The sequence below is a fragment of the Pleurodeles waltl genome, chromosome 8 (genome assembly GCF_031143425.1).
Source record: "Pleurodeles waltl isolate 20211129_DDA chromosome 8, aPleWal1.hap1.20221129, whole genome shotgun sequence".
Taxonomy (NCBI): domain Eukaryota; kingdom Metazoa; phylum Chordata; class Amphibia; order Caudata; family Salamandridae; genus Pleurodeles; species Pleurodeles waltl.
Genome location: NC_090447.1, coordinates 1,526,733,524 through 1,526,750,334, shown reverse-complemented (window position 1 = coordinate 1,526,750,334; position 16,811 = coordinate 1,526,733,524). Strand labels below are relative to the sequence as shown.

Below are 16,811 nucleotides of genomic sequence, written 5' to 3'. Positions count from 1 at the left end.
CTTTATCATCTTAAATTGTAGCATTTGAAAACTTGTAGATTTTAATGTATTGTAGCCCACTGTTAAAGATTTTATAACATCCTCATTACAAATATCCTGACCAAGAGTATGTGACCATTTTTGTGACATACCTTCTAGATTAACCAAAGTCTATTCTATAAACATTTCATAGCTCTCCCGAATTTTAGATTTAGGTTGTCATTATGAACATGGCGGGAAAGACCGCCGACCGCCATGGTGGCGGTGAACAGAATCCCACCGGCGGTGGCAAATGGAAACCGCCATATAATGATAGAAAAACCCAACCCCGCCAAAAATTCCCAGACCACCACTCCCCGCCAGGACCCTGTCGGCGGGAATCCCAGCCCACCCCACCCCGCCACCTCCAAGCACACCCACATCCCGCCCTCCAAATAATGATGCACAAATCACCTCTGCGGACTGTGGAGGCCGGACGACCATTGGCAGCTGCGACCGCCACGGGTGGCAAGTGGGCCCAAAAGCAACCAGTGCACACATTGGCTAGGCCTAGCACCCACACACCTGACACACATCCACAACACCATAAAACACCCCCAGACACACCCCACAATCCCTTGCAACAAAACCAGGACCAGAAGACCGAGAGCACCAGAGAGAGAACGTCAGCAGACAGGACACGCATAGCGACCTAAACAGCAGCACCCAGACCCCATCCCGACGCCATCCACCACCCTCACCAGTCCCCTCCCCAAAAAATCCACGCTTCACCAAAAGGGAGCTAAGGACCATGGTGGACGAGATCCTAAGTTGGAGCCACAAATTTTGGGGTCCGAGGTGCAGCACACACCCATTGTGCGGAAAATTGAGCTGTGGCAGACCATTGTTAATAGGGTTAATGCAGTGGGACACCATCCATGGACGACAAGCGGAAGAGATGGAATGACCTGCGGGGGAAGGTCAGGGCCATGGCATCCAGGCACCACATCGCTGTGCAGAAAACTGGGGGAGGACCACCACCAACACCACCCGACTACACCGACTGGGAGGAAAAGGTACTCGCCATCCTGCACCCAGAGGGACTCACTGGACTCACTGGAGGAATGGACTCGGGTAAGTCATCTACAATTACCCCCTATACACCATACCTGGAATGCATGCACCACCCCACCCCACCCACACCCACCTAGACCCACACCCCACCCAGCCATTACCCACCACATCCACCACCCAGCATCACCCACAACTCACTACCAGGCCCACATCACTCCCGTTGTGCACAGCCACCCACCCCTGCACGTACCCACAATGGAATAATAACCCCCACCACAATGTAACCCCACCACTGACACTAAATGCAATGACCACATCACAAAGGCACCCTGGAAGGGCACTGAAAGGCACACCAGCACAAAACTGCCCAGTTTAGTACACCTCAATCCCTCATGCATATGTAACAGACATGTCTATGTCCCCCAACAGGCACCAACACCCATGCAACCCTAATGGAGGGGACAAGGAGAGCCACAGCACTCCAGGGAGACAGAGGCACATCACAAGACCTTGGCGAAGGACCCCTGGACACTGATGATCAAACAGGCCCCTCACACAGCCCTGGATGCTCACCATGCAGCAGCCCCACCCAGGAAAACACTGTCACCCCTAACACCCAGTCAAGACCAGGAGGCTAGGGGAGGCGTACCAACACCAGTAGGCACAGGGCACAGACAGGTGGAACACAGCTACAGAGGCCACAGTCTCCCACTCCCAACATGCAGGAAGGCGAGGGCCCCAGTACACGTGGCACGTCAAGACCTGCGCAGGGGACACAGGCACAGGGGGCCAGGCCAAGGTCAAGTGCCCCAGTGGGCCAGGGGGTAGGGCACCGGATGGATGCAGCAGCCCAGGACGTCATTGTAGAGGTATTGGGGGCCTACCAACATATCCAAGACAGGTTGGCACAGATTGTATCCACCTTGGAGCAAAGTCAGAGGATGCAGCTGGAACTACACCAACAGGCCATAGAGCAGTGGAAAGAACACAATGCCACAATGGTCAACAAACACTCAGACACCCATACCGGACAAGAGTCCCCCACAACAGCCCTGGACAACCAGCAACAGATGACACAAGCAGCAGAAACAGCACAGGAAATACCCTCCCAGGAATCACAAGGGCCAACCATGCCACCTCAAGAAGCTCCACAGCAGGCGCCCAAACGTAGTCTTAGGCCAAGATATGGCACTGGAAACCCAGCTAAGAACAAGCCCACTCCAACAATTGACACTGCTACTACTGAAAAGCAACCATCCCACCCATTCACCAACTATACTTAGCTGAGGGCTAAATAAAGTACTATACTACAAATAGGACCCACCTATGACATCCAACAGGGCTGCCAACAAGTCGGTTTTGTGGACACCCAACCCTTACAACTTCCATCACTGTACATAGCACATTTCACGGTATTCCACCAATAAACAACATTTTTCACCTGTAACACTGTCCCCTGTCTTCAATGTTGAACAAAGTGGAGTATGGATGCAACTGGCAGGGAACTACTTTATTGTCAATTTGTGCTTGGTGGTGGTAATGTGTGTTTCAAATAATGCAAGGAGGGAATGCATATATTATCTGTCAGTTCCATGCTGAAGAGGTCCATGTCTCGCCTATCATGACCAATCCCCCTTATATGACATGGCCCACTTACAGTATCAGTCACTAACCCCAATGACAGGCTTTAGTCCCACACAGTTATTGGAAGTAGAGTTGTATCAGTTGGTTCCTGGAATTGACCTAATTCCCTTCCTCATCCTCACCATCACCATCACTCTCCTCACCTCTCTGAGGTAACTGATCAGGACCTATAGCACCCTCCACCTCCAAAAGGGGGATCGAATGTCTCGCACCCAGGTTGTGCAGCATGCAGCAGGCTACCACTATTCTACACACCTTATCAGGCCCATAGGCCCGGGAACCCCCAGAGATATGAAGGCACCGGAATCTAGCCTTCAGAAGACCTATAGTACGCTCTATCACCCTCCTAGTAGGTCCATGGGCCTCACTGTATTTCCTCTCTGCATCCGTCCTGGGATTCCTCACTGGTGTCAGGAGACAAAGCAAGTTTGGATAGCCAGAATCACCTAGGGAAATGGTTAATACGGAGCCGTTATTGATATGCCCTTAGTCAGACAGGCTGGTGTTCTGCAATGCATCAGTTATTGACATGCAAACTTACCTATGATCCACCCTTTGTCCTCTTGTAGTTGTTCCATCTTCTGTGGCACACTACTGTTCTTCAAAACAAACGAATCATGGACAGAGCCCAGAAACATGGCATTCACATGGGAAATGTACTGATCTGCAGTACATACCAATTGGATGTTCATGGAGTGAAAGTTCTTCCTGTTTCTGTACACCTGTTCACTCACTCTTGGGGGGATGATGGGTATGTGGGTGCCATCGATGGCACCTATGACATGGGGAATGTTTGCAAAGGCATAGAAGTCAGACTTGATGGCAGGGAGGTCAGAACTTTGGGGGAATCGCACATAGGATTGCAGATGTACAAATACATTCAGAAATCTTGTCAGTACCTGGCTGAACATTGGCTGTGAGAAACCAGCACCCATGCCCACTGTCACTTGAAATAAGCCTGTGGCCAGGAAATGAAGTCAGGTTTCACCTAACTCAGCTCAGATATAATTTCAGGGGATGGGTGTAGGTCAGTATACTGCTCAGTAGTCAGGGCCATGGGCATGGTGCACGGTGCTGGCTGTTGGGTGAGTCTGCTGGGTAGGTGTATGTCTGGCCATTGTGTATCAGCATTCAGCTACTTACAAGTTTCTCTCCTGTTTTGTCTCTCCATCCCTGTTCTCTCGTATTTGTCTGGTACAGCATCTACATCAGGCGAGGGAGCTGAGGCACCGGTAAGTGGGGAGGCAGCGGCCCACGGATCCTCCAAGGCAGAGACAACGGATGCCCAGGGGACGAGTGGGTGGGAGGGTGAGGGGACTTCCACGGGGAGGCTACTACCACAGGAGGTAGTGACTCTGAGACCTCCTCCAATGGGGGTCCTCTGGCGGTGGCAGACCCTGGTGCACACACCACTACCGTAACATCTTCCGCAACCCCCCCCATACCATCAGCGCCCTCCCTTCTGCTCCCCACCGAGTTGCCCGTGCCCGCCCACCCAGGAAGGTGGGCGTCTCCTTCGCCCCAGGCACCTCCTCCCCTGCCCCAGGCAGCCCTGCTGCCCTCACAGAGGAGGCTATTGACCTCCTGAGAACCATCTCTGTAGGGCAGACAACTATCGTCAATGCCATCCAGGGTCTGGCTTCTGAGGTGCAGCAGATCTATCTTGATGGCATTCACAGTGCTGTGTTTGCCCTACAGAGATCTTTTCAGGCTCTGGCCTCCTCTTGGATGGCAGCCAGTTTCCCTGGCCATTCCGTCCCCCCTCCAGCCTCCTCTACCCCTTCCAGCACCCCAATCCCTTCACCCGTCCAAAGCACACAATCAGACCCGCTTACATGCACAGCACCACACAAGAAGCACACTTCCAAACACAAGCACCACACCTCCCATCACAAGCACTCACACAGCCAACAGACACCTGCACACACAACGTCCACTTACCCCAGTGTTCCTGCCTCTTCCGCCTCCCTGTCTGTCCCCTCTACATCCACACCCTCATGCACTGCACCTTCACTCACTGTTACTGCTCCTCTTCCTGCACTCACCACGAAAGCAGACAGCCATACATGCACCCCATACACCACACCTGCACTCACCACCTCTACTGTAGTTGACACATGCAGCACACTCACCAGACTTGCAGACACCCACCCAACATACATCCACACTAGCTGTCTGTCTTCTCCCACTGTGTCCACCCCCCCACCTCCCAAAACACACAAACGCAGCAAGATACCCATCCATCAGACATCCACCACCGGAGGTGACTGCTCAGCATACTGAGCAGTCACCTGCACCCACTACACGCACACCTACGCCCCATACATCAACTCTTTCTGCCTCCACTCCCACGCCCTCATCCACGCCCACCCCAATTGCTCCCACGAAACTTTTCCTCTCCTGTGCAGACCTGTTCGAACCCACTGGCCCACCCCGTCTTGTCCCGAAACGTGCCCACCTCCTTGCCCTTTCCGCTCCTTCCACATCACAGCCCACCCTGGTCCAGCCTTCCCATTCCCGTGCCCCTTCTCCGGTGAAGAAGAAGGCCCGCTCGGAGCCTAAGCCATGCAGCTCCACCCGAGCCAAACAGCCCCCACCCCTTCAAAGGAGAAGCCCACCCCCCCCAACCTCCTCACGCAAGTCAAAGTCCCACCCCGTCGTAAATGAGGGCCTTAGTATTTAGTATATCAGATGTAGTAGATTTTTTCTTGACCATACAGATATTATCATTATTCTTGTGAAGCAAATCACACACCTGCAGATATTTATAAAAGTCATATTCTGATAAGGAAAATAAAGGGAATTCCTTTTGCAGATCAGAGAAAGATTGTAAAACCCAACCACAGAATAATTGCTCAGCTGATGTAAATCCAAGTTTGGCACATAATCTTAACACATGATGATGCCATATATCGGGTAATGCAAGATTCACAAAGAGATCAGCCTGACCGTTAGTCAGTATAAGACCCAGGATTTATATTACTGCTTCCATAAGTTCATTATGCTTGTCAAGATGTTTAACAGGTAGTTTGATAATATGCAGCACTGCTCTTGTCTTGTGATATCTCCAAAGTTAGTAATAGTAAAGTTTAAGTACCTAAAATAAATGCTGGGAATATACAGAGGGATAGATCTGAACATATGCAAAAATGTAGGCAGAATGATCATCCTGGTACTACTACAATGACCCAACACAGTAGTAGTCACCTGTCAGGACTGGAGGTGAGTGATTAGGCTGTTCTTTCTTCACTTTTTTTCCAGCAGCCATCATAAAACACAATATAAAAGACTACTTTTCCCATAAATCATCTAATCAGCCTCCACGAATGTCAGGATAACGTCTTCTGCAGACAGTCCCCCCTCCTCTTTCTTAGCTGCTCCAAGAGACTGCAGATGCATCTATCAGCCTTATGATTGCTTTCCTTGCCATTCTTGCCGTATTAGGTATTTTCAGGCTTGTTTTCAGCTTATTTGGCATTCCCAAAGTTTGTGTGTGTAGAGTGTGCATTAACTTAGTTTTCTCCCTATAGTGCAGCTGCAGGAACGCTCGTTTGCACCTTTGCAGCCACTATCCTTCCTCTCATTCCCATCGCTCACTGTGCGGAGCGGTCTTCCAGGGACAAGGGGGCACCGCACTTCACTTTCGCCTTGTGCTCAGCGTGCCACACCTCCCGTGGCGGCCGAAGCATCTATTTCCTCTCCATGAGAGATGAAACACATTCGGCTGCCTTGTCCTATTAGGAGCTATTTGAGTGTTTACGACTCTTTCTTTTGGTCTGTCTCCCACTCCTTGGGATTTCTCCAAAGTTGGAAATGGTCCCCTGCAGAACTATCTCTTCATATCAACTGCGGTCCACCACATCAATCACTTGTGGGTGGGGGGGGAACCCGTTCAACAACTCTCCAATCTGTCCAAGTGCTTCTGGACGTACTGTCTGGAGCATCAGATCTCGGTAATGGTGGAGCATCTGCAGGGGAAGTCCAATCAGGAGGATGATTGGCAGCAATGCAATCTCTACAGTGCAAGTCTTTGTAAGTTAGATTCTTCGGTGTTTCAGAATCTGCCGACCAGGTGGGGTCCCTTCTTGATCGATCTCTTTGCATCCTGCTTGGACCATCAACTGAATAGATACTACAGTTGGAGGCCACACCCCAATGCGGTGGCGATGAACGCATTCCTGAAGGATTGGGGGTCGGGAGTGGGTATGCATTTCCCCTCTTTGCGATGATAATCAGGGTGTCCACTCAGGGCCGGAGGCAGCATGCGGACCTTGTGATCATCACTCCGATTTGGAGATCTCAAGGCTGGTTTCCAGTTCCGATGGAACTTTCCTGGGATTCTCCAATCTATCTTCCCCAGTTTCTGGATCTTCTCAAGGGTACCCTCTGGAACTCTCATCACCAGGACTTAGAGGGTTCTCTACACCTCATGGCCTGGAGGATTACTGGCAATGCTGGAAAGTTCCAGGCCTTTCACAAGACACTGTCTCGTTACTCTCCAAAGCTTGGGTGGACAGCTCATATTAATGATAACGCTCCAATTGGTGTTACTGGCTCGGTTAGTATGCTCAACGCCAACTGGATCCCGTGGAGACCGATGTTGTGGATATTTGAAACTTTCTCGCTTCCTTGTCCTCAGAAGGTAGGGCTTACCGATCTATCAATACCCTCCGTTCGACTATCTCAGTTGGTCATTCTCCGGTTGATGGTCACCCGGTGGGAGAACACTCCCTGGTTTGCAAACTGCTTTGGAGTATTCAACTCTCCCTTCCTCCGGAACAAAGGTATTCTACTTTGTGGGACATGAATAAAGTCCTTTCCTTGTTCAAATCCTGGCCCTCAGATAAATATCTGTCTCGGAAACAGATGTTAACTAAAGTGGCAACACTATTAGGTGCCATAGAATTTTGGATGTCAGGGCCCTGTTTGAATTCCTGACCTACATTCACTTGGGCCCCTACCTTATGCGTGGCATGGGTCATTAAGGAGTACAAAGCGATGACGGAAGGGCTTCGTCCCCCTGGGGAACGACAACTCCTCATTGCTCTTACAAAGCCACAGAAAGCAGTATCCTCCCCCACCATTGCAAGATGAGTCAAGTGGGCCACGCAAGAGGCCATATAGAAACAAAGAAAGTTTGGGGCACATTCTGTCAGAGGGGCCATGGCTTCTAAGGCCTTCCCTCTTGGAGCCCACCTTGAGGACATCCTCAATGCAGCGGATTGGTCTTCGGACTCTACATTTACGCGCTTCTATTTCAAGCCAGTCCATGGTATTGCCTCTGTAGTAGTGGACAAGCTTTAAACCAACCTAATCCTCGCCTCCAGCCCTGAAATAGAATGACAAAATGTCTAGCTATTGTAACAGAAAGTTACAGCGCACTAAGAATGTGGTAGGTTTCAGGAAGCACCTCTAAGGTGCCCTCTGGGTGCATGTCATAATAAATAAAATACTGGCATCGGTGTGCATTCATTAAGATGAGGTGTTTGATACCAAACACCATAGATTTTAGTAAAGCTATCATGTAGCTGGGAGAGTCGTAATGGCCAGTGACCAGTACATATATTTAAGATGGCTTCCATGTCCACTTGTACCATCTAGTAATTGAACTAGACCGCACAGCAGCATATCTGCTCATGCAGATATACCCTCACATGTAATATAATGCACCCTGCCGTAGGGCTATCAGGCCTCCTGAAGAGGTGACTTACATATAATAGATGCACTGACTTGGGCATGGCACACAGAGGGTGTACCTTGTTGTATTTTCACTCATGGTTTGCTCCATGTCACGCAGTCTGTTATGGCAGTCTGCATGCAATTTGTATGGGGGTCCCTTAGGGTGGCACACAACATACTGGAGCCCTAAGGGACCCACTTCAGTACCCATGCCCTAGGTACCAAGGGTACCATTTACTACGGACGTACAGGGATGTTAAAGTGTGTGCCAATTGTGACACAATTATACCATTTACCTTGTTTTTAGGGAAAGAAGCACTGGCACTGGGGCCTGGTTAGCAGGCACCCAGTTCACAGCAGTCGAAAAACATCAGCACCTGTGAGCAAAAAGTGGGGGTGACCATGACAAAAGGGGCATTTTCCTACAGTCAGGTCCTGCTGCCTTGCCAGTGAGTAATAAAGAGACTGCGTATCTAATGTCTGTGTGTCTGTAATTACTTTATCTAAGAAGTTGGCTTCTGTCTGAGATAGCTGCGGTAATCTATATTTCCCAGATAACTGATTATACTGTCCTGATCAGACTATAAATCTTCTGTGTATAAAGTTGAGTAAAAATCTTGAAAAGTATTTAAACTAGCTGATGTGTGGCTACGCGTATTGCCACTTTAGTCCTTCATTGCACGAATTATGGTGGCATTGCTATGTTTTTTAGTTTATAGGTTGATAGCTGCCCTACATCGTCCCCGTATTCCATTATGTGCCCCTCTTTAATAGATAAACTGCAGCGGCTCAAGTTGTCTAAATATTTCACTATTATGATGATTAGTATTTTGGATAACGGTAAAGTATTGAATTTTCAAGTCAATGCGCATGCTCAAGTTCTTTTCTACTCTCATCCGAGTGTGTATTTTGCTTGCTATGTATTGAACACTCATTACCCTTACACATACCAGCACACTGAAGGTTGTTTTATTATAAAATCTAGAATGGCATTGAGCATTACATATAGCAAGAACTGTCTGTAAGGAGGGCCCCATCAAACATTCAGCACTTCTCCCCTGTTATTTGCAAGTCTAAGGGCCTGATTTAGATATTGGCGGACGGGTTACTCTATCACAACAGCGACGGATATCCCGTCCAGCGAAATGTAAATCCCATTATTTCCTATGGGATTTAGATTTCGGCAGACAGGATATCCAACACTGTTGTGACAAAGTAACCGGTCCGCTAATATCTAAATCAGACCCTAAATCTAAATGTACTAGAAGATGGTTTTAATCTGAGATAACCATCAGACAAATCTCCATTGTAACTTGGCTTTTTACCTTGGCTGAATAAGCACCATATTGATTCTGGAATAATGCTGATATATGTATCAATAGTAAGTCAAACTGCTTTCATCCAATTCTTACGATCGTCAAAGATCTCTAAGACCGTGCAAGTTGATTAACTGTTGCAAGGTACTGCGTACTCTGACCATCCTAGGAGCTGCCACCTTGTTGGATGTTTCTAATTTATAAATCACCTAACACAAGATCGCCTTCCCACAAGCACTACTGATAGTTTATCAAATACATGTGGATTATCTACGCTAGGGCCATATACTGCATAACCACAACATAACTGAGCCAAGCTTGATCTGAGATATTGCCCACCGTCCTTCATTATCAGAAGATTGGTTAATTAGTTTCATGCACCCCTAACTGATATCTGTTCAGATGTTCAGGCAAGTACATCATATCCTATTTGTGTAAAAACATGTCTGTCCTTGTATGCAAAGTGTGTGTCTGACATGCATAATATATCAGCATTGTATACTGAAAGCACCTTTTTCATTACATTCCATTTGAAGGAGCTATTTAAAGTTCTAACACTGATAATTAGTTTTTTTCAATGGACTCCTGCATTTTAACCACAAAAAAGCCCCCTCCAACTGCTTATTAACAGAGCAATAACTATAGCTTATACACCCTGCTTACTAATCTATTTACTCTTCTGCTATTTGTGTTCTGAAACATCACGCACCCCCCTCCCCCAACCAGACCCGATCACCCCTGTGCATACTCAATAGCATGAACAAGCACCACCCACCCCAAGGGAAAATCAACCCCCCTCATTGCCGTCAAAGTGAGACAGCATCAGGGACATCACATTGCTAGACTCTTAGATAAAAGCGAGACAGATGATCGCTATCTTAAAAAATTCCTTCTTTATGAAAATCTAATTTCATGTGCAAAGAAAGGAAAATTAAAACCCTAACTCATTGTCTTATTAATACCTTACAACAGCATGACTCATTGACAAATTGAACATTTTTAACAAATATCACAATACAGTAGGTCAAATTTCACTGCCCTTCACACTCTCTACTTCGGCCTCATTCTACATCAATAATAGTGTGTCACCCTACCCTGTCATTGTTGAGAGTGGGAGTAAGAGGACAGGCCCAAGTCCAGCCCAAGATGAGTTTTCTTGCATCCTTGCCTGAACACTTAAAAAAAAAAAGGCTTGAGCACCAAGTTTCAGTATTTGAGAAATACATTTCAACAGCTTCCACCTGCATGCCACTGTAGAGTGGTAAATGTCAGATCTAACAAAAATGTGTATCTCACCAACACTGATTGGTTTAGAAGAGTTGACCTTAGGCTGAATTTCTTGGCACGGGATGAAGTTACCCACATTCGTCAGAATGGGACGAGGGTATGTGGAGTATTTGACTTGTGCTGTTCCAGTTAAAAAGCAAACCTATGTGCTTGCTGAATTTGAGAATCTCAGTCCCAATATGACAAGTCTGGAAAGGCTCTCCTAAATAACCTGACAATATATGCACTTTGATCTTTCCCTCAGTCTTCACTGACCCTGACAACCCTCATTTGCTGTTGATTTTCAAGGTCTTCAACCTTCTGCTTGAGATGGTTTACAGTCCGTATGTGCATTTCAACAGTACCGACTGATTATCAGCAGTTCTCTAATGAGTTCCTTGACACATTCTGCAATCATTACAATATCCTGTGCTTTAGATGTATTGCTTTTTGTGTCTTAGCATGATCAGTCTGGACCTTAACATAATGTATTTGTGTTTTCTCCCTATGCTTCTAAACGTTTGGATATATTTTTAACTGGGCTTGTTTGCCAGAATTCATAAGCCCACAATTGCTTTCTCGTTCTCCCACTTAGTGCCGTTTTCTAAACACGGACTTCTCGTTGTGTTAGCAGGATTAGAATTGGTGATGACATCCATTGGAGGAGATGGTGTGCTAGTTACAGCCATCTTGGCTGGCTGGGATGCTGCTTTTGTTGCCCGGAGAAGCATCTGCTTTGCTATTTTTGCCTTTTGCCATTTTTTTTACTAAGTTTAGATGATTTTTGAGCTCCCTGGGTTGGGCGTCAACCGGGGTCCCCTTGGTGGCAGACATACAAGATTCTGAGAGCAGACCGGATTTAAACTACTTCAGGCACCATGCCTCAAGCCCATCATTCTTCCATTTTTGATTCTCCCTGCTTGCACTGTCTTGGGATGAACAGAGAGAATTGGTGATTGTGCACGAGATGGTCTTGATTGTTTGCTTGATTACAGTAAGTGTCGGAGCCAACATTTCAGTTCTATCCTCTATCAGCAATTCATTGTTATGACCAGGAGATGTATCAGTATGAGCAATACTCAAAGGGAGTAATTAAATTATTTCAGACCAATCCGTGGTTTGGGGATTGCTCGTCCTCTCTGGGAGTGGTTTTGGCCCAGATTTATGTCTGGGCAGATGGCCCGTGGGTCGGCCATGTGGACAGAGTACATTACTCCATCTCCATGGTGGAGAAGCCGCCCACCTAATTTGTTAATGACCATCAAACAGGAGGTAATTTATAAAGGCAGTTGCAGGAACCACCACCATAGCAGTTCCACTCAATGCATGTATTCTTTTTGAAAAAGATAAAAAGTAATGCTCCCCTTTTCATGGGAGGCTTCTCCCATGGTGAGGGGAGCGTTGTAATGGTTCTACTGTTTCTTATAGTCAGGTTTTATGTGGTGGTAAACAACGGTGAAAAATAACTACATGCCCGCCCAATCTAGGCAGACTTGTAACCATTTCTCCAATGGCCCTTACTCCTCACGGTCGCCAGAGAAGTTTGACCAAGGCAAAGACAGAGCAGTCTCCACTGTGGCCAAACTTAAGATCCACCAGCAATTAAATTTGGGTGACAGACCTCTATATTGGCAAGGAGAGATCTCCGTCGCCAATGCAACGGAGTACCCTCTCCGCCAATATATAAATCAGACCCTATGTTTCATTGGTATCGCCTGATACTTCTCTTACAGCCTCACCTTCTATATTGGCACCTGAGTGATCACAGCATTTAATTACATCTGACTGCTCGACAACAACCTGGGTCTGCGCGACAGTGGTTCTATAAACTGCATTGGCTCCACACTTTGTCCGTGTGCCAGCTTCAACTCAGCCCCAGAGTTAGGTACAGTTTCAAGCAGTCTACGTTGAAAAGAGCTCCAAACGTTTACGAAGGAGGATACACTATTTATACTGAAGAGCCACACTCAGACTGACCTCTGTCTGCTCTGTCCCATAAACCAGGATGGAGACCCTACTGAATGCCCTTTTTTGTGCCTGCAACTGTCCCTGCCCTAATGACCTCCCCTGCAACAAGACAGCGGTGAGCAACTCTGCGAGATCTCCCACTTTGTTCTCTCAATTGGAAGCAATTCTGATCAGCATTTTGATTGCAGAAGGGGACACTTAATACAGTTTAACATCGTTCCACATTGATTAAAAAAAAACTACTTACGTGCGATCACCTGCTATGCTCATTCCAGGACAAGAACCACATAATGCAAGCCCTATACACTGGTCTCCTGCATCCCTCTCAGTTTTATTTCAAATTGAGAGCTTTGCTTCTAACTTAAAGCTTTATCAAAGTCTTTTGGAAAACCACAGAATGCAGACCTCACACCGACAATCTTATTCATATATTAGCATAAACAAACCCACAGAGGAAAGCTCAGACTCATGCTGACATTATCAGGGAAGACCTACTGAGCTATTATAATAGATATTGATTTCATCACTGCTGCATACCTCACGGTGGTGACCTTTTAGGTCCACCCCCCACACACAAGTCATGATTCCGAGCTCAGCCACTGTACCACATTCAGCTGTCCTCAACCAGGATAAACTTCTCACTTGGGTCATTATAAAAACAGGAAGCAGTCCTGTCCAGGTCATCAAAACCCTCACTTTTGCTGGAACCCCAAAGGCTGTTAAGCTTCTTGCTTCCCTTTTAGCACTCAACATGTCCAGAATTGTGTTTGGGAAGGAGAAGGAGAGGAATTGTACAATCCATGAATTAATGCAAAGGAAACAGTGAAGTTGTGCATGTAATAAAGTGCTTGTCCACAATCTTTGATCTCTCTCTTCCATGATTTCCTTGAGGCTATAAAGGGGCGAGTGAGACTTCTCTTGGTCCTGAGGTAGTCAGTGGTTACTGGGCAGTCCCAGTAATGATTACTGCTCTATAATACTGATTCTGAGATTCTCGGCTATGGTTCTATTGCAACATGGTTACCTGGGTAACTTTTTAGTAGAAATAACTCTCAGAGGGTAGCTCGGCTCAGCACTCTGGGCTCGCTCCATGAAATGGTGATATGTTTTTAAGGCAGATGAGGTATGATACAGTAATCTCAGATGGTGAACTCATTTTCCAGTCAGAGCTTCCCAGTCTTATTGTCACCTGCCCAGGGCTTTCTTGCTTACATTAAGGGGGTGATTCAGACCTTGGCGGACGGCGGAGGCCGTCCGCCAAGGTTCCGCCGCCGAATGACCGCACCGCGGTCAAAAGACCGCGGCGGCCATTCAGACATTTCCGCTGGGCTGGCGGGCGCTCTCCAAAAGAGCGCCCGCCGGCCCAGCAGAAATGCCCCTGCAATGAGGACGCCGGCTCAGAATTGAGCCGGCGTAGTTGCAGGGGTGCGACGGGTGCAGTTGCACCCGTCGCGTATTTCAGTGTCTGCAAAGCAGACACTGAAATACTTTGCGGGGCCCTCTTACGGGGGCCCCGCGGCACCCCCTACCGCCATCCTGTTCATGGCGGGTTTCCCGCCATGAACAGGATGGCGGTAGGGGGTGTCTGAATCCCGCGCTCCGCCGCCATGGAGGATTCATTGGGGCAGCGGTAAACCGGCGGGAGACCGCCGGTTTACCCTTTCTGACCGCGGCTGAACCGCCGCGGTCAGAATGCCCTCGGGAGCACCGCCAGCCTGTTGGCGGTGCTCCCGTGGTCGGTGACCCTGGCGGTTACCGGCCGCCAGGGTCAGAATGACCCCCTAAGTGTGTTTAAGGTTTATTTCTCTTTTGCCCCTTTAGACCATGGAGCAAGGATACAGATCTCATCCCATTTTTACACTCTGAAGTCATGCCGCAAAGAGACATTGGGGAGAGGATGCAGTGCCCCCCTGGACCATGGTCTGCGCCTTCCAATATCCATGTCTGTCATTCCCGAAGTCTGTCACAGACAGCCTCCACTTAGTGAATCCATACCATCTTCTTTTGATGGGTCGGTATTTATCAATGGCAGTCGCAAATCAGTGATACAATGCATTGCAGTTCAGAAGTGGAACGTGCCCTTTGATGTCTTCTCCTCTGTCCAAAGCACAGCGAAGTAAGCGGAAAGAAATTTCAGACTCGCAAAGCATCTTTGTACATTGCAACTTTAGATTGTGCGACTGCAAAGCCCATGATTTTGTGACTCACAGGATTAGCAAAAGCAACTTCCTTCAATACGTTTGGCTTCAAGTCTTTACTCCTGCAATACTATGGTGCCCCCCTTTTTATCTGCCCTGATCCCTGATTTCTGGCTTCAATGTAAAGTGTTCTCACATGTTCTCAAATAAAGCAGCAAAATAAATCCCCAAACGCTATTTTCACAATAGGCTGACTTGTGATGTATTGTTACCTCGAGTGAATGGGAGTTACTACAGGTTTAAAGTTTAAAAAAAAAAAACTATTAGAAATGAGATGAAAATGCAGGGAAATTGCCAGTATTACGGTGGTAAAGTATTACTTCAGCAGCACACTGAGATAAGCAGAAGGGGTCCAACCCTATGCAGTGGCAGCGATGCAAGAACTCTGCACCATCAACAACACACCAGTCCTAAGCATGGGGTCCAACCCTATGCAGTGGCAGCGATGCAAGAACTCTGCACCATCAACAACACACCAGTCCTAAGCATGGGGTCCAACCCTATGCAGTGGCAGCGATGCAAGAACTCTGCACCATCAACAACACACCAGTCCTAAGCATGGGGTCCAACCCTATGCAGTGGCAGCGATGCAAGAACTCTGCACCATCAACAACACACCAGTCCTAAGCATGGGGTCCAACCCTATGCAGTGGCAGCGATGCAAGAACTCTGCACCATCAACAACACACCAGTCCTAACATGGAGGCTCGTTCTCCAGCTACAGCCATGAAATGAGTCATTTACCTGCACTGACTCTGTCGCCGCCGTCTCTTCCGTCCTCATCAATGGGATTCAGGAAAGCGTCCTCGGGCTCAGATGTCAGGGGATGAAATCCTGGAGGAGATAAAATGAATGTTTCAGACTGAAATAACATGAGTTTAGGCCATTTCTCCTTTTTTCCCCCGCAGAGTGGTTGATGTTGTCCTGTTTCCTCCCTGTAAATGGAAAGAAATAACATCTCTGTGCACACATTGTCTTTTGATTTTTTTTAATGGCTTATTCTCAGCTTCAGCAATGAAACCTCGTTCACATTTTTTACTTTGGATTTGTAACCTCTCGGCAGAGGCTTGACTGACCCTGTGGGTTGTATCACTAATAGCAGCTCCTTCGTTTGGTTGTTAAGTAGGCACTCTTATGTAGGTATGTGAATGATAGGCATATATCTTTATCAATCACTGACATACTATATTTTCACAATTTACTGTACGTTGTGGTTCTTTTTATGTTTAATAAACCGGGTTCCAGCTCCACCTTCTCTCCATTCCTGTCACTTGAATGAACTTTCCTTAAAAGCTCTGTAGAGGTTTGTAAACTGTTTTGGGTTGTATTCCTCTCTTAATTTATTCAGTATTTTCAAATAAATGTTTTTCAAACCAAATTCCCTTCCTTGCTTTAAATTCATTGTGAAATAGTGCTAAACCATTTCCACAGGGTCCCTGTCATGTTAAAAACCCACTCATTTGTTGAAACATCAGCAAAGTTCTCGACTACTTGTCTAGTGTAGTTATTGGGTTGTCACGTGCCCCTCATTCTCAGGTATGGCCTAATAGTCCAAAATGACATTCAGTACCGGTCAAACCCCTCTAACGACTCTGGTCTCACAGAGTGTTTATATAAGGCCCACGACATCCTGACGTTGGTATGTACCTAAGCATTAGATTGTGTGCGCAAACTTGGATCGTCAATATCAAAACAAATTGCCTCACGT

General features: G+C 47.4%; 1 protein-coding gene across 3 annotated transcripts in view; it reads right to left on the bottom strand.

Moving 5' to 3' along the window:
- LOC138248910 (zinc finger protein interacting with ribonucleoprotein K-like) overlaps positions 1–16,811 on the bottom strand; it is a 92,967-nt gene that overhangs the window by 53,243 nt on the left and 22,913 nt on the right. For all 3 annotated transcript variants that reach the window (XM_069202892.1, XM_069202890.1, XM_069202891.1), the window contains one exon: positions 15,848–15,937. In XM_069202892.1, the coding sequence (XP_069058993.1) occupies positions 15,848–15,937 (90 nt within the window). The remainder of the gene's footprint in view (positions 1–15,847; positions 15,938–16,811) is intronic.